The 19,678-nt window shown below is 39.2% G+C and overlaps 1 protein-coding gene across 7 annotated transcripts in view; it reads left to right on the forward strand.

Moving 5' to 3' along the window:
* LOC110455611 (coronin-2B-like) overlaps nucleotides 1-19,678 on the forward strand; it is a 118,575-nt gene that overhangs the window by 33,840 nt on the left and 65,057 nt on the right. For all 7 annotated transcript variants that reach the window (XR_002463471.1, XR_002463470.1, XM_021505818.1 and 4 more), the window contains 8 exons: nucleotides 3,800-3,994; nucleotides 4,549-4,665; nucleotides 7,320-7,469; nucleotides 13,865-14,029; nucleotides 15,466-15,585; nucleotides 15,742-15,846; nucleotides 17,340-17,436; nucleotides 17,764-17,876. Coding sequence is in view for 5 of the 7 variants with exons in the window: in XM_021505818.1 (XP_021361493.1) it covers nucleotides 3,800-3,994; nucleotides 4,549-4,665; nucleotides 7,320-7,469; nucleotides 13,865-14,029; nucleotides 15,466-15,585; nucleotides 15,742-15,846; nucleotides 17,340-17,436; nucleotides 17,764-17,876 (1,062 nt within the window). In the remaining 2 variants the exon portion in view is untranslated. The remainder of the gene's footprint in view (nucleotides 1-3,799; nucleotides 3,995-4,548; nucleotides 4,666-7,319; nucleotides 7,470-13,864; nucleotides 14,030-15,465; nucleotides 15,586-15,741; nucleotides 15,847-17,339; nucleotides 17,437-17,763; nucleotides 17,877-19,678) is intronic.

Here is a 19,678-nt window from a genome sequence, read left to right on the forward strand (position 1 = left end):
GTGATCAGTCAGTGTAGGATAGTGTCCTGATGGACCGGTGATCAGTCAGTGTAGGATAGTGTCCTGATGGACCGGTGATCAGTCAGTGTAGGATAGTGTCCTGATGGACCGGTGATCAGTCAGTGTAGGATAGTGTCCTGTTAAGTGTGGTGCTAAGGGACATTGAAGTTGATCACAAACTACTGCCCCCCCCCCATACACACACACACACACACACACACACACACACACACCTTATCTTATCCTCCCTTGGGCCTATCACTATCCTGTAGTAATTTGACCTAGCTGTATGTGAATTAGTGTTGAAATGAATGGTAATATGTGGATAACAGAATTCACTGATAAATCATATGTTAACTACTATTTTTAATTACAAAAATACCACTGGTCCAATCAAAAGGTAGTGTTGAAGTGTTCACATGTTTGTCTGTCAGACTGAGGGGGACTGACCCCTGCTGTATTTAGTTGTGATATTGCCTTACATGAGTAGATAAGACTGGTGTTTATAAAATGTGTTCAACATCAACAGTCATGTAGGAATTCAAAATTGTATACACTACAAAACAACTGCATAAAACATTACATCTGTTTGGATTGCACTACAGCCAGAAACATTGAGCGTTATTTTTTGTAGATACAGAAATTAATAATGGTTTGATGGTCACACATGTAACTACATGTAAATGTGTCAGATTAAAATGTAAGATTTACGAATATTCAAATGCTTTTATTAAGTACTGGTCATGTCAGATTTGCTCATGATCTTACCAGAAAAAATAGGTTTAATGTCACAGTAAATATAATGAGACACCAGATTTCTCAATGTCACAGTAAATATAATGAGACACCAGTTTTCTCTATGTCACAGTAAATATAATGAGACACCAGTTTTCTCTACGTCACAGTAAATATAATGAGACACCAGTTTTCTCTATGTCACAGTAAATATAATGAGACACCAGTTTTCTCTATATTGTCTCCTCTTCATGTTTGAGCGTACAAATTACATGTACATGCATCCTTAAATGAATGAAAGTATTGGTGACATTTCCTGGCTCTGTAGGTTCATTTTCACATTGGTTTGGTGTCAATACACAGAACAGCTGTTGAATGGCTGACTTCACTGACCTAGCTTTGTAGCAGTATCGACACAGAAAACAGGTCTTGTAACTATTTTTCCACCCACCAGACTGCGACACTCAGTATAGTGTTGTATCCTCTGCCCATTGTGTACAACATCTCAGTGATAACTCTTGTAGACCTTTAGGCTTAATTTCAAAGTTAACTATAGAATAAGTTGAAGTTTATACTATGGAATATTTTGATCGTTAAGTTAATTCAAACTTTAAATTTCAGTAAGACTAGTAATCCTTCAGTTTTTGAAACAATGTATGTACTGTAATATCTGCTACCAAAAAGTCTTCACACTGTACCTGAGTGTAGTCCGTTATATAAGTCATCACACTGTACCTGAGTGTAGTCCTTTATATAAGTCTTCACACTGTACCTGAGTGTAGTCCGTTATATAAGTCTTCACACTGTACCTGAGTGTAGTCCGTTATATAAGTCTTCACACTGTACCTGAGTGTAGTCCGTTATATAAGTCTTCACACTGTACCTGAGTGTAGTCCGTTATATAAGTCTTCACACTGTACCTGAGTGTAGTCCGTTATATAAGTCTTCACACTGTACCTGAGTGTAGTCCGTTATATAAGTCTTCACACTGTACCTGAGTGTAGTCCGTTATATAAGTCTTCACACTGTACCTGAGTGTAGTCCGTTATATAAGTCTTCACACTGTACCTGAGTGTAGTCCGTTATATAAGTCTTCACACTGTACCTGAGTGTAGTCCGTTATATAAGTCTTCACACTGTACCTGAGTGTAGTCCGTTATATAAGTCTTCACACTGTACCTGAGTGTAGTCCGTTATATAAGTCTTCACACTGTACCTGAGTGTAGTCCGTTATATAAGTCTTCACACTGTACCTGAGTGTAGTCCGTTATATAAGTCTTCACACTGTACCTGAGTGTAGTCCGTTATATAAGTCTTCACACTGTACCTGAGTGTAGTCCGTTATATAAGTCTTCACACTGTACCTGAGTGTAGTCCGTTATATAAGTCTTCACACTGTACCTGAATGTAGTCCGCTATATAAGTCTTCACACTGTACCTGAGTCCGTTATATGTAGTAGTGCCTGATCAGATTATTTAGTCCAATAATTTCTAGTCGTTCAATTTATTTTGACAACATATATAATTTCTTCTGTATCTGATCTGGAAATAAGTTTAAGTGATTTTATAATCATAAATGGATATAAATTTGGTATGATTTACCTCAACTTGAATTTTGGACCTTATCCAATCTTCATCAATTAACATCTAATACTAATACATCTTTAAATGTAAAGAATTTTCATTAGCTAAGAGTATCAGTCATGTTAATTTTAGATTTGTTTAGTCCATCACCATCAGATGATGAGCTGTTCAAATCACCCTTCATCCATGGTTCAATAGTTGTCAGCTGACTGTCTTGCCCTCACTTTAATTTCCAGATAATAGCTTTGAAATCGAAAAGACCAAAATTTCTGAAATTCAACATAGGAATGCACTATGATATGTAGTTTTGCACTAGGGGTTTAAAAAGTTTCTAAGGTCAAGGTCACCATTACTTAAAATAGACGATGTGGGTTGCAGTCCTTATCTCGGAATCCAAAAGACAATCTTTTTGAAATTTGACATGTTGATACACTGAGATAAGTGTGTTTTTTAGGGGTTTAACAAGTTGTTTATGTCAAGGTGACCATTGGTAAAACTAGAGCCTGACGTTACGGTGAGATAGATGTGAGGGCCCTTGATGACCTGTCAGTGTTCTAGTGTATGTAATTGATACATCTTTTTTTTGTGAAGGAATTTTTCATCAGCACTTTCCTGTGGTAAAGGGTTAATGTCATTTTACTTGGTAGGAGGAATGCACCGTGCCAAGATTCTTAAAAAAATCTACAAAAACCTTATTAAGAACCAGTTGTAAAATTTTGGAAAATACATCATTTGACCCAGTAATTAAGTTTTTTCATGAATTTCTGAAATAAATTATATGAACTTATTCCAATGATGATGTAAAACATAGAAACCATTAGGTTGGCCTTATTGATTATTTTGCATGACTGGCCTGCATGCAGTGTTTTTGTTTGTGTTTTACCCAGTAATGATATAATTGGATTCTACAACGGTTTGACACCATTCTCTACAACTGCAGCATAAATTAACAAATGTGTCCAGAAAATTTGTTTTTTGAAAAATGTTTTTTTCTGACATGTCAGCATCTGGATTGAAAGTGTTCTTCCATTGTATAAGTTATATATTTTTGTGTTAAATATTTTGATAATGTCGGTGGCTTGAGGGAAAAGATGTCCAAGACTACACAACAGAAACTTCCATAAAATGAAACACATCTTTGCTTTATAAATCAAGTAAAACTAATGTGTGAACATTAATTGATTAGCACAAACACACGTGCATGAACACCAACTGAAAGTATTTCAGTGAATAAATCAACAGAAATTAATGTCACCTCAGAAAGCAAACATGAATTATTACATAAACAACTCTGGTTAAAACTGATTTATTGGAAAATGTGTTAAAGTGGACAATTTTAGGGGAGATAACTAAAGCACAAATCACATACAACATCATGTAAGAGAGCTTTCAGTCAAATGACATTTAAAAGAGAAACCGATTTTAATGGTCAACTAGTACCAGACCCATTAAAGGTAATAACCAAATTCATTTTTGACAGATGCCTTTCCAAGTCCGGAGCTCCAAGTTCCGCCATGTTTTCGGGCGAGCCCATCGTAAAGAGCAGTGCTATGAAAACATCAAAATCACACGTAATGCCCACGACAGTAACTTCTGTGCCGTCAACCCCAAATTCATTGCCGTTGTTGTTGAATCATCAGGAGGAGGGTCGTTTTTGTGTATTCCTCTACATCAGGTAGGTTGTGTCCTCTACATCAGGTAGGTTGTGTCCTCTACATCAGGTAGGTTGTGTCCTCTACATCAGGTAGGTTGTGTCCTCTACATCAGGTAGGTTGTGTCCTCTACATCAGGTAGGTTGTGTCCTCTACATCAGGTAGGTTGTGGTTGAGTGGTGAGGTCTACAGTGATTGACCAGGTCAGTGGTGGGGTCTACAGTGATTGACAGGCCTTATTGGCCCTGTTATATGGTACTAAATGTGATATTGCTATATTGCCAGTATGTAATCTGACAGATTGATGTTAAAGGTTTCAGGAAGAAAGATCCTAATCCTTACTCAAACAAGTACATTATGGAAAAGGTTAAAACCAAACATGATACTTTTAACATACATTAATACAATTTCAGGAGAAGGCTATTATCAGATTTAACAAGAGAAGGTATCACTCATGGCAACTTACTGCTAGAGTCTTAAAAATTAAGACTTTAAATATTTACAAGTGATCTCATATGACCTATATAATAGTACTTTTTATAATAACAGTACTGGAATATTTAATTTTAATTTACAGACGGGAAGAGTGGACGTCAATGCCCCTCGAATCTCTGGGCATGCTGGCAAGGTGTTAGATATCAAATGGAGTCCCTTCAGCGACTACATGATTGCTTCCTGCTCCGATGATAACACAGTAATTATAACTGTCACTTCTACAAAGTGAAACAGTACTAATACTTCTAATAGTCTCTTCTTGTTAAAAAGGTTCATTGGTGCTTAATAAAAACTGTGAATTTCAGTACCCCAGGGGCATCCATTCCCCCTTGTTTATAAACAATATATACATAAATACCATGTTTGGTATTATTTCGCTTATTTTAGTAAGATTAATTCAAGCTTGATTTGGTTGGAGGTGATATGGATAATAATGCTATGGACGTGTTATTCCATGTAAGTCTCAGAAGACAGAAGCTTTGTGTGACAGTTACCAGCTATATATCTATGATTGTCAGGGAATCCATAGTTACCAGCTATATATCTATGTTTGTCAGGGAATTCATAGTTACTAGCTATATATATATGTTTGTCAGGGAATCCATAGTTACCAGCTATATATCTGTTTGTGAGGGAATCCATAGTTACCAGCTATATCTCTATGTTTGTCAGGGATTCCGTAGTTACCAGCTATATATCTATGCTTGTCAGGGAATCCATAGTTACCGGTTATATATCTATGTTTGTCAGGGAATCTATAGTTACCCTCTATATATCTATGTTTGTCAGGGAACCCATAGTTACCAGCTATATATCTTTGTTTGTCAGGGAATCCATAGTTAGTTTGTCAGGGAATCCATAGTTACCAGTTATAGATCTATGTTTGTCAGGGAATCCATTGTTACCAGCTATATATCTATGTTTGTCAGTGAATTCATAGTTACTAGCTATATACATATCTATGTTTGTCAGGGAATCTATATATCTATGTTTGTCAGGGTATCCATAGTTACCAGCTATATATTTATGTTTGTCAGGGAATCCATAGCTACCAGCTGAATCCATAGTTACCAGCTATATGTCTATGTTTGTCAGGGAATCCATAGTTAGTTTGTCAGGGAATCCATAGTTACCAGCTATATGTCTATGTTTGTCAGGGACTCCATAGTTACCAGCTATATATGTTTGTTTGTCAGGGAATTCATAGTTTCTAGCTATATATATATGTTTGTCAGGGAATCCATAGTTTCCAGCTATATATTTATGTTTGTCAGGGAATCCATAGCTACCAGCTATATATCTATGTTGGTCAGGGAATCCATAGTAACCAGCTATAAATCTGTGTTTGTCAGGGAACCATAGTTACCAGCTATATATCTTTGTTTGTCCGGGAATTCATAGTTACTAGCTATATATATATGCTTGTCAGGGAATCCATAGTTACCCGCTATATATCTATGTGTGTCAGGGAATCCATAGTTACTAGCTATATATCTGTTTGTCAGGGAATCTATAGTTACCAGCTATATATCTATGTTTGTCAGGGAATCCATAGTTACCAGTTATATATCTATGTTTGTCAGGGAATCCATAGTTACCCGCTATATATCTATGTTTGTCAGGGAATCCATAGTTACTAGCTATATATCTGTGTTTGTTGGGGAATCCATAGTTACCAGCTATATATCTATGTTTGTCAGGGAATCCATAGCTACCAGCTATATATCTATGTTTGTCAGGGAATTCATAGTTACCAGCTATATATCTATGTTTGTCAGGGTATCCATAGTTACCAGCTATATATCTATGTTTGTCAGGGAATCCATAGCTACCAGCTATATATCTTTGTTTGTCAGGAAATCCATAGTTTCTAGCTATATATCTATGTTTGTCAGGGAATCCATAGTTACTAGCTATATATATATCTATGTTTGTCAGAGAATCCATAGTTACCAGCTATATATCTATGTTTGTCAGGGAATCCATAGCTACCAGCTATATATATATGTTTGTCAGGGAATCCATAGTTACTAGCTATAAATCTATGTTTGTCAGGGAATCCATAGTTACTAGCTATATATATATCTATGTTTGTCAGGGAATCCATAGTTACCAGCTATATATATATGTTTGTCAGGGAATCCATAGTTACTAGCTATAAATCTATGTTTGTAAGGGAATCCATAGTTACTAGCTATATATATATCTATGTTTGTCAGGGAATCCATAGTTACTAGCTATAAATCTGTGTTTGTCAGGGAATCCATAGTTACTAGCTATAAATCTGTGTTTGTCAGGGAATCCATAGTTACTAGCTATAAATCTGTGTTTGTCAGGGAATCCATAGTTACTAGCTATAAATCTATGTTTGTCAGGGATTCCATAGTTACTAGCTATATATATATCTATGTTTGTCAGGGAATCCATAGTTACTAGCTATAAATCTATGTTTGTCAGGGAATCCATAGTTACTAGCTATATATCTATGTTTGTCAGAGAATCCATAGTTACCAGCTATATATCTATGTTTGTCGGGGAATCCATAGCTACCAGCTATATATCTGTGTTAGTCAGGGAATCTATAGTTACCAGCGATATATATGTGTTTGTTTGGGAATCCATAGTTAAATAGACATGTTTGGTTTACATGTGCTATATAAGGCCCATGGGCTTCTCAAAATTGTCAAAATTCCCAACTCAGTTTCCACCTTCTGTGATCAGTTGTTACAAATAAAAGCTATGTAAGTGGTATGATATTGAATCTGTTTTATGATGACAATGATGTTTTATCTATTTATAGTTGACAATATAATGAACCTGTTACTAGGGTAATATGATTGATTCTGTTACTAGGTGAAGGTGTGGCAATTACCAGAAAACGGCCTCAAAGGAAACCTAACTGAGTGGGTAGTGGATCTCCATGGACACAGTCGCCGGGCAACCTACATTGATTGGCACCCAACTGCAGAAAATGTTCTCCTCAGTGCAGGAATGGACTTCAAAGTAAAAAATAGTTCATTTACCCTTCCTCATGTTTTTAAGCTCACCTGGCTCAAACTGCCAGTGGAGCTTATGGTATGGTGCATTGTCCATCGTCCGTGGTCCGTCAACTTTTTATTTAAACAACTTCTTCTTAAGAACTGGAAGACATAGGCTATGATATTTGTCCAGTATGTACCTTGAACAGAGTGCTATAAATGTTCCTCAAATAAAATACCTTGACTTATTCCCAAGGTCACAGGGGTCAAATGTGTAAAAACATTTGAAAAACTTCTTCTGAATAAGCAGGAGGCCCAGGGTTATGATGGGTACCTGGCATGAAGTGCTATTAAGTTTCTTCAAATAAGTGACGTTGATCTACTTTCAAGGTCACAGGGGTCAAATTATGAATTTAGCTGTAGACTTTTTCTGAATAACCGAGAGGTATAGATCAATACTATTTGGCCAGTATGTACCTTGGACAGATTGCTAAAAAGTTTCAAGGTTACAGAAATCAAATATTTAGAAAAATAAAAAAAATTACTTCTTCTGATAACCAATGGTGATAATACTTGACTGGTAACATGCTGGGATAGAGTATGTATAAAGTTTCATTTAGTTTAGAAAATTCTTAAGCCAAGGAGCCTCAACATATTGAAATATTTGCAAAATTACTTTTATGGAGAAAATTTTCCCATGATTGCTCAAATATCCAGGTGAGCAATACTGGGCCTCTTGTGTTATTATCCTTGTGTTTAAGTGTGTCTGTTGTCAAAGGCATATCATGTCATCTGTCACCCACTATTTGTTATGGTAGTCCCTGTTACGGGGACAGAGTGTGGTGATGTGCCCCACTATATACACTGTTAAGTCCCTGTTACGGGGACAGAGTGTGGTGATGTGCCCCACTATATACACTGTTAAGTCCCTGTTACGGGGACAGAGTGTGGTGATGTGCCCCACTATATACACTGTTAAGTCCCTGTTACGGGGACAGAGTGTGGTGATGTGCCCCACTATATACACTGTTAAGTCCCTGTTACGGGGACAGAGTGTGGTGATGTGCCCCACTATATACACTGTTAAGTCCCTGTTACGGGGACAGAGTGTGGTGATGTGCCCCACTATATACACTGTTAAGTCCCTGTTACGGGGACAGAGTGTGGTGATGTGCCCCACTATATACACTGTTAAGTCCCTGTTACGGGGACAGAGTGTGGTGATGTGCCCCACTATATACACTGTTAAGTCCCTGTTACGGGGACAGAGTGTGGTGATGTGCCCCACTATATACACTGTTAAGTCCCTGTTACGGGGACAGAGTGTGGTGATGTGCCCCACTATATACACTGTTAAGTCCCTGTTACGGGGACAGAGTGTGGTGATGTGCCCCACTATATACACTGTTAAGTCCCTGTTACGGGGACAGAGTGTGGTGATGTGCCCCACTATATACACTGTTAAGTCCCTGTTACGGGGACAGAGTGTGGTGATGTGCCCCACTATATACACTGTTAAGTCCCTGTTACGGGGACAGAGTGTGGTGATGTGCCCCACTATATACACTGTTAAGTCCCTGTTACGGGGACAGAGTGTGGTGATGTGCCCCACTATATACACTGTTAAGTCCCTGTTACGGGGACAGAGTGTGGTGATGTGCCCCACTATATACACTGTTAAGTCCCTGTTACGGGGACAGAGTGTGGTGATGTGCCCCACTATATACACTGTTAAGTCCCTGTTACGGGGACAGAGTGTGGTGATGTGCCCCACTATATACACTGTTAAGTCCCTGTTACGGGGACAGAGTGTGGTGATGTGCCCCACTATATACACTGTTAAGTCCCTGTTACGGGGACAGAGTGTGGTGATGTGCCCCACTATATACACTGTTAAGTCCCTGTTACGGGGACAGAGTGTGGTGATGTGCCCCACTATATACACTGTTAAGTCCCTGTTACGGGGACAGAGTGTGGTGATGTGCCCCACTATATACACTGTTAAGTCCCTGTTACGGGGACAGAGTGTGGTGATGTGCCCCACTATATACACTGTTAAGTCCCTGTTACGGGGACAGAGTGTGGTGATGTGCCCCACTATATACACTGTTAAGTCCCTGTTACGGGGACAGAGTGTGGTGATGTGCCCCACTATATACACTGTTAAGTCCCTGTTACGGGGACAGAGTGTGGTGATGTGCCCCACTATATACACTGTTAAGTCCCTGTTACGGGGACAGAGTGTGGTGATGTGCCCCACTATATACACTGTTAAGTCCCTGTTACGGGGACAGAGTGTGGTGATGTGCCCCACTATATACACTGTTAAGTCCCTGTTACGGGGACAGAGTGTGGTGATGTGCCCCACTATATACACTGTTAAGTCCCTGTTACGGGGACAGAGTGTGGTGATGTGCCCCACTATATACACTGTTAAGTCCCTGTTACGGGGACAGAGTGTGGTGATGTGCCCCACTATATACACTGTTAAGTCCCTGTTACGGGGACAGAGTGTGGTGATGTGCCCCACTATATACACTGTTAAGTCCCTGTTACGGGGACAGAGTGTGGTGATGTGCCCCACTATATACACTGTTAAGTCCCTGTTACGGGGACAGAGTGTGGTGATGTGCCCCACTATATACACTGTTAAGTCCCTGTTACGGGGACAGAGTGTGGTGATGTGCCCCACTATATACACTGTTAAGTCCCTGTTACGGGGACAGAGTGTGGTGATGTGCCCCACTATATACACTGTTAAGTCCCTGTTACGGGGACAGAGTGTGGTGATGTGCCCCACTATATACACTGTTAAGTCCCTGTTACGGGGACAGAGTGTGGTGATGTGCCCCACTATATACACTGTTAAGTCCCTGTTACGGGGACAGAGTGTGGTGATGTGCCCCACTATATACACTGTTAAGTCCCTGTTACGGGGACAGAGTGTGGTGATGTGCCCCACTATATACACTGTTAAGTCCCTGTTACGGGGACAGAGTGTGGTGATGTGCCCCACTATATACACTGTTAAGTCCCTGTTACGGGGACAGAGTGTGGTGATGTGCCCCACTATATACACTGTTAAGTCCCTGTTACGGGGACAGAGTGTGGTGATGTGCCCCACTATATACACTGTTAAGTCCCTGTTACGGGGACAGAGTGTGGTGATGTGCCCCACTATATACACTGTTAAGTCCCTGTTACGGGGACAGAGTGTGGTGATGTGCCCCACTATATACACTGTTAAGTCCCTGTTACGGGGACAGAGTGTGGTGATGTGCCCCACTATATACACTGTTAAGTCCCTGTTACGGGGACAGAGTGTGGTGATGTGCCCCACTATATACACTGTTAAGTCCCTGTTACGGGGACAGAGTGTGGTGATGTGCCCCACTATATACACTGTTAAGTCCCTGTTACGGGGACAGAGTGTGGTGATGTGCCCCACTATATACACTGTTAAGTCCCTGTTACGGGGACAGAGTGTGGTGATGTGCCCCACTATATACACTGTTAAGTCCCTGTTACGGGGACAGAGTGTGGTGATGTGCCCCACTATATACACTGTTAAGTCCCTGTTACGGGGACAGAGTGTGGTGATGTGCCCCACTATATACACTGTTAAGTCCCTGTTACGGGGACAGAGTGTGGTGATGTGCCCCACTATATACACTGTTAAGTCCCTGTTACGGGGACAGAGTGTGGTGATGTGCCCCACTATATACACTGTTAAGTCCCTGTTACGGGGACAGAGTGTGGTGATGTGCCCCACTATATACACTGTTAAGTCCCTGTTACGGGGACAGAGTGTGGTGATGTGCCCCACTATATACACTGTTAAGTCCCTGTTACGGGGACAGAGTGTGGTGATGTGCCCCACTATATACACTGTTAAGTCCCTGTTACGGGGACAGAGTGTGGTGATGTGCCCCACTATATACACTGTTAAGTCCCTGTTACGGGGACAGAGTGTGGTGATGTGCCCCACTATATACACTGTTAAGTCCCTGTTACGGGGACAGAGTGTGGTGATGTGCCCCACTATATACACTGTTAAGTCCCTGTTACGGGGACAGAGTGTGGTGATGTGCCCCACTATATACACTGTTAAGTCCCTGTTACGGGGACAGAGTGTGGTGATGTGCCCCACTATATACACTGTTAAGTCCCTGTTACGGGGACAGAGTGTGGTGATGTGCCCCACTATATACACTGTTAAGTCCCTGTTACGGGGACAGAGTGTGGTGATGTGCCCCACTATATACACTGTTAAGTCCCTGTTACGGGGACAGAGTGTGGTGATGTGCCCCACTATATACACTGTTAAGTCCCTGTTACGGGGACAGAGTGTGGTGATGTGCCCCACTATATACACTGTTAAGTCCCTGTTACGGGGACAGAGTGTGGTGATGTGCCCCACTATATACACTGTTAAGTCCCTGTTACGGGGACAGAGTGTGGTGATGTGCCCCACTATATACACTGTTAAGTCCCTGTTACGGGGACAGAGTGTGGTGATGTGCCCCACTATATACACTGTTAAGTCCCTGTTACGGGGACAGAGTGTGGTGATGTGCCCCACTATATACACTGTTAAGTCCCTGTTACGGGGACAGAGTGTGGTGATGTGCCCCACTATATACACTGTTATTGTAGCCCTTTGTTCATTTTTATACGCCCGTCGAAGACAGGGACGTATTATGTTATCACGTGAGCGGTCGGGCCGGCATGCAAACGATGTACGCTCGATATCTCGAGTAATTATTAACAGATTTACTTCAAACTTCACAACAAGGTTAATTACCATATATACACTGTTATTGTAGCCCTTTGTTCATTTTTATACGGCCGTCGAAGACAGGGACGAATTATGTTATCACGTGAGCCTATATACACTGTTATTGTAGCCCTTTGTTCATTTTTATACGGCCGTCGAAGACAGGGACGTATTATGTTATTACGTGAGCGGTCGGGCCGTCATGCAAACGATGTACGCTCTATATCTCGAGTAATTATTAACGGATTAACTTCAAACTTAACAACAAGGTTAATTACCATGAAACCTCGGACAAGTTCGATAACCGCCATTATCCGACCATAATTTGTTGAGTTATTCCCCTTGGTTTCACTAATGCGATGCATGCGTTCCATGATGTTGTATTGCACTCATTGATCTAGCAGTTATGTTGAATGATTTCTCTTTTAATATCAATTACTAACAAATACTTCATATATTTCAATCATACAAACAACTGCTCATTCAATGTGTGGCGGGCGTATTATATACCGCTCGCGGTAACCTTGTTGATACTGTATTTTGTCAAAAAAAGACCATAAATTTAGCTATTTTTCTCAAGTTTACCAAACGTTCTATACTTATGTTTATTTTCTTAATTGTCTAAATAACAATCATACCATATTGTCTACATACTTTCCTCAGTGAGGAAGTATGAATGCTTCATAATATTTTCCTTTTTTACACCCAGGCTTTGTCACATCCTAAAATGAGGTCACTATGACCTCAATTTGACCTTTGACCTTGACCTTAAGTTCTAATATAATGGTTTCTGGAACATATCTCAGCCCCTGTATCTCAAATTGGCATACATTTTGTATATAGGTACCTCATGGGAAGGCTGTGTGTCACATCCTAAATGAGGTCACCACTATTTGACCTTCTACCTTGACCTTAATTCTTTAGATTTTCAGAGCATAGCTCAGCAACTTTTTCTTGAATGGGCATCATACTTTGTATATAAGTACATCATGGGAAGGCGGTGTGTGGCATCCTAAAATGTGAGGTCATTGTGGCCGCTATTTGACCTTTGGCCTTGACCTGAAGTACTCGCAGTATAGTACAGGTTTCTAAAGCATATCTTAACTACCATTTCATGTATTAACTTCAGATTTGGTGTGAGTGTACTTTATAACTAAGGAATATGTGCGTTTTAATTCATCCTTAGTATGGCCTCAAGTTTGAAATACGGCATGGTAGGTGTAGGATCATGGAAGATATCTTGACTACCATTTTATGTGTTGACATCAGATTTGATGTGAAGATCAGAAGGTTACAGTGTTGTGTAATGAAACTAAGTTCATGAGGTCAACATCCAACTATTTGAATTTGATATCAAATACCCAACACTTTTTATATAGGAACAGACTACGCGGGGAGCGAGGTATCATGAAGCCCACATTATGAGTTAAATCTGGTTTATATTGAAATGTTCACCATCAATAAATATGAAGCACACTAAATATTGTGCCAACAGAAAACTAAAAGTCTCCTTTTCTCTGACTTTCATGTAAGATATTGAAGGACGTTTATGCTGATACAGGGTAACGAAGTTGACACGTGTGTAATCTCTTCACAAATATACTGGCTGTATGTTTTAACTGAGGTAAATCTGTGTTTTGCAGTGTATTTTATGGAACATTGAGCAAGCAGAACCTATCAACATAATAGACTGTCACAAGGATACAGTTTTCTCCATGTCCTGGAACCGAGAGGGCAGTCTGTTCGCCTCCACTTGTAAAGATCGTAACCTTCGTATCATTGATCCCAGAATCAGTTCTGTAGCCATGGTAAGTTACTGACTGGATTTCTGTAGTAAAACAAGGTAGCAGTGTACAGTAGAAATGGCCTTATCCCAGAAATAAAGGGCATCTCTCAGATAAACATGGGCAGGGGATTCATCCTGCACAACATATGCATATTTAAATATCTTTATAAACTACTTATAAATACATTATGAAAAGCTTCTTGTTACACAACCAATAAGTGTTTCTATGTGACATTTCAATGCCTAGTACGGTATGTACTCTGTCACCTGCACCAGACAAATGACCAGTGAAGTGTATGGACACAAAGGTGTAATTTATACACAACAAAAACGATGAAACAACAGTTTACCTGTTTATTACAATTCAAGATATTTAAATGAGGCAGATAGCAAGATAAAAGCAAATACAAACTTATACTTTGGCGTATCAGGGGCTACTGACTCAACACAATAAGCTAACTATATACAATACTACAAAAACAAACATGTACTGATGAGGTAGCCTCCTAAGCAAAGAAAGAGGCCACAAGGAAAAACAAAAAATATATTCTCAGCAATATATTTTAAGTAGGCCAGACAACTAACTCTTGAGCGATTCAAGACAGGCCGAATGTAAATATCTAGTGAAAGTTCTTGAGCGATTCAAGACAGTATACATGTAGATATCTAGAGCAAACCCTTAAGCGATTCAAGAGCTGCATATAAGATACTCATATATATAAGTAGTAAAGAAAGCTTTTAAGCGATTTAAAAGCAGAGAGCTTTGCCTTGAGCGATTCAAGAGAGGCAAACTGACCACCAGACTTAAGCGATTTAAGAGCTGGCAAGACGAAACTCCTGAGCGATTCAAGAGCCTAGTAGAATCAAGAATAGACAGAAAAATTAAAGCAAAAGCAGTTAAATAATCAACAGATAAGTAAATAATATTACAGAAAAGTATTGGGGGGAAAATTCCCCAGGAATTAAAACCCAAATGGAACGAAACGAGGAATTGGAAATTACTAGTGAGTGAGAGCCCCCAATGGTGTTAATTCGGCTACGCTGTAAGCATATGTACAATAGTTGTTATACATGTACCAAAATGACTTGATTCAGCTTCACATAATTTAATAATATTTATCATTGAGATGATTATCTTCTTGCTTAATGTATAATGGTGATTGTAAGCCTTTTTATATAGTAAAATTATAATTAATACTATTATCCATAAGTTGTAAAGCGCTTTAGAGTAATTTTACAAATTATATAAGGCGCTATCTAAATGTTGCAAAATTATTATCATTATTGTTGGCGAGGGAGATTTATTGATAAATGTCCTTTTACATTTGGATACAAATGGAACGTAGACTTGCATAATATACATGTGGTCAGTATGATTGTGAGGCTAGGCTATTGCCCTGCTGTAGCTGTATCCCTGTCAACTTCTGATTGTTGTACATTGTTGCGTATGTTGACCAGGAGACACAGGGACATGTGGGCAACAAGGCGTCTAAAGTGGCGTTTGTCAGCAGCCAGAACAAGCTCATCACAACAGGCTTCGACAGAATGTCCACACGCCAGCTGGCATTATGGGATGTCGTAAGTATCATTGGAGCATTTCTGAATCCCTTGGACAAATGATGAATTAAGTGGGTGTTCTTTATAGTGATACTTGTAGTAGGCCATTGTTTTACTGTACATATTATGAAATTGGAGGGATTATTTGAACATCTCTTTACTTTATAAATATTACAGAAAAATCTTCGAAAGCCAATCAACATGATCGAGATGGACAGTTCTAGTGGTGTGGTCCTGCCTTTCTACGACTATGACTCCAAGGTTGTCTATACCGCTGGCAAGGTCAGTCAATCACCCTCCATTGGTTACCTAAACTGTATATTAAAATTAACTCACACACCTTTGGTTACCTATACTGTATATTAAAATTAACTCACACACCGTTGGTTACCTATACTGTATATTAAAACTAACTCACACACCATTGGTTACCTAAACTATATATCAAACTAACTCACACACCATTGGTTACCTAAACTATATATCAAACTAACTCACACACCATTGGTTCCCTAAACTGTATATTAATTTAACTCCCACACCATTGGTTCCCTAAACTGTATATCAAACTAACTCACACACCATTTGTTACCTATACTGTATATCAAACTAACTCACACACCGTTGGTTCCCTAAACTGTATATTAATTTAACTCGCACACCATTGGTTGCCTATACTGTATATCAAATTAATCCACACACCATTGGTTCCTTAAACTGTATATAAATTGACTCGCACACCATTGGTTACCTATGCTGTATATCAAATTGACTCACAAACCAATCATTCATGATCATCTTGTAGTATATTGGTTATACATGTATGAATATCATTAAAATGGATGTTATTTTCAACCAGGAAAGATCTTCCGAATCTCTTTAATTTGAATGCCTTCCCTGAATGTTCCCGCAATGAGATCTGTAGATATTTCTTCTTGGATGACACTATATAATTTTTATTTTCATTGAGTTATCTCCCTTCTTCTGTGATGGTTGTCTATAGTCAACATAAATATAATTTCAATCGGTTGAAGGTAGGAATAAGGATGCAATTATTTTCTCTTTGGTATGAGATACCCCAGTAGGTGGCGCTATTGGTGGTATTTGCATGTGGAAATGGGCTGGGTTGTCACCTTTACGTGTTATTCAGGCGAAACAGGTTACAGGAAGTGCACGTGTATTTAAAAAATTATATTTTTAAATAGTGTTTATTATATTGAGATAAATAGGTTAGGAGCTATATGTTTGTGTGTGAGATGTACATTATTGTGTAATAGTGTTTATTACATTGAGATAAATAGGTTAGGAGCTATATGTTTGTGTGTGAGATGTACATTATTGTGTAATTGTGTTTATTATATTGAGATAAATAGGTTAGGAGCTATATGTTTGTGTGTGAGATGTACATTATTGTGTAATAGTGTTTATTACATTGAGATAAATAGGTTAGGAGCTATATGTTTGTGTGTGAGATGTACATTTTTGTGTAATAGTGTTTATTATATTGAGATAAATAGGTTAGGAGCTATATGTTTGTGTGCGAGATGTACATTATTGTGTTATTGTGGAAATTAATCGTGGTGATTGTAAATAAACATCGGTCAGTGCCTATGTCGCTGGGAAATACAGTTTTTGTATTCATGTTGTTTGAATTATTGGATAATATAGAAGAGAATTTCATAGATCATGATAACAATAGCAAATATCTGTGAAATTATACTTTGATGTATACACTCTCCTTTAATATGTGTTCTATGGGGTATTATTCCTTGCAGGGTGATGGAAACATTCGCTATTTTGAAATCACTGATGACTCGGAGGGGATTCACTACCTGAACCAGTTTCAGTCCCCATTTCCACAAAGAGGTTTTGGTAAGTACAAGTATAGCATCCCTACATCATTCTACTTCTGTTTATGGAGTAAGGAGTAATGTTATGTCTCATTTATCAATTAGTGTGTTCATGTGTTCACCAATACATACCTACTTATCCTGTTAAAGGTCATTGAAGGGGTTAAAGGTCAACATTGACCCCTGTCTCTCACAAACTTCATTTACCATCGACCCTTTATGTCACAAACTGTTCATGATATTTCCATGACAGCATTGTGTAGCTCCCTACTCTAACACTCTACCAGTAATGTAGCTAGAGGGTTGTTTATAATTTCTCTGAATTTAATTTGAATTCTACCTTTTCCAGGTGTGATGCCAAAGCGAGGTTGTGATACCAGTAAATGTGAAGTAATGAGGTTTTACAAGCTTCTGGCTGCTAAAGACATCATAGAACCAATATCTATGATTGTTCCTCGGAAGGTAGATATCCAGCAGACTTAGTGGTGTACACAAAAGTACAAACTTATCATTGACTTTGATTTTACAAGCTTTTCAGTGATGTTGAGTTTACAAGCTGACTAATGACTTTAATTGTTCAAGTTCTTCACTAAATTTGATTTTATAAAATCACATCTTAATAAAAAATAATTTTAAATAGCTTGTGACAATAGGAACACTGGAAATGTTTTCATGGGGAAAAAAACACTTTTGTGAAAAGATGAGAATTTTTTTATGCTGCAAGTATTCAGAACCATGCAGTCTATCTAAAGGGAAAAAAATATATTGAAATATATGCTTGGAGACGAGTGGTAACAGTAATAGTGAGATGGTAGATTAGACCAGTGGTAACAGTAATAGTGAGATGGTAGATTAGACGACTGGTTACAGTAATAGTGAGATGGTAGATTAGACTAGTGGTAACAGTAATAGTGAGATGGTAGATTAGACGACTGGTTACAGTAATAGTGAGATGGTAGATTAGCCCAGTGGTAACAGTAATAGTGAGATGGTAGATTAGACCAGTGGTTACAGTAATAGTGAGATGGTAGATTAGACGAGTGGTAACAGTAATAGTGAGATGGTAGATTAGACGAGTGGTAACAGTAATAGTGAGATGGTAGATTAGACGAGTGGTAACAGTAAAAGTGAGATGGTAGATTAAACCAGTGGTAACAGTAATAGTGAGATGGTAGATTAGACCAGTGGTAACAGTAATAGTGAGATGGTAGATTAGACCAGTGGTAACAGTAATAGTGAGATGGTAGATTAGAACAGTGGTAACAGTAATATTGAGATGGTAGACTTACATATACACAGTACCAGTTACATGACCTGACACAAATACACAGTACGAGTTACATGACCTGACACAGATACACAGTACCAGTCACATGACCTGACACAGATACACAGTACAAGTCACATGACCTGACTAACAGATGCACAGTACGAGTTACATGACCTGACACAGATACACAGTACCAGTCACATGACCTGACACAGATACACAGTACCAGTCACTTGACCTGACTAACAGATGCACAGTACGAGTCACATGACCTGACACAGATACACAGTACCATTCACATGACCTGACACAGATACACAGTACCAGTCACATGACCTGCCTAACAGATACACAGTAACAGTCACATGACCTGACACAGATACACAGCACCAGTCACATGACCTGACACAGATACACAGTACCATTCACATGACCTGACCCAGATACACAGTACCAGTCACATGACCTGACACAGATACACAGTAGGAGTTACATGACCTGACACAGATGCACAGTACCAGTCACATGACCTGACACAGATACACAGTAGTAGTCACATGACCTGACACAGATGCACAGTACCAGTCACATGACCTGACACAGATACACAGTACCAGTCACATAACCTGTTGCTTTTTTAGCTCACCTGGTCCAAAGGACCAAGGTGAGCTTATGCCATACCGTGGCGTCCGTCGTCCGTCCGTCAACAATTTCTTTAAACGACTTCTTCTTCTTAACCACTGATTGGAATTTTACAAAATTTGACTGGAAGCATCCTTAGGTGGTGGGGAATCAAAATTGTACAAATGGTGGGGCTGACCCCCCAGGGGGCTGAGGGGCGGGGCAATTTGGCTATATTGCTTTAAGCGACTTCTTCTCTGGAACTAAGAGATGGATATCAACCATATTTGCCTGGAAGCATCCCTAGGTGGTGGAAATTCAAAATTGTACAAATGGTTGGGCTGACCCCCCAGGGGGCTGAGGGGCGGGGCCA

This window comes from Mizuhopecten yessoensis, unplaced genomic scaffold (genome assembly GCF_002113885.1).
Source record: "Mizuhopecten yessoensis strain PY_sf001 unplaced genomic scaffold, ASM211388v2 scaffold8333, whole genome shotgun sequence".
NCBI lineage: Eukaryota > Metazoa > Mollusca > Bivalvia > Pectinida > Pectinidae > Mizuhopecten > Mizuhopecten yessoensis.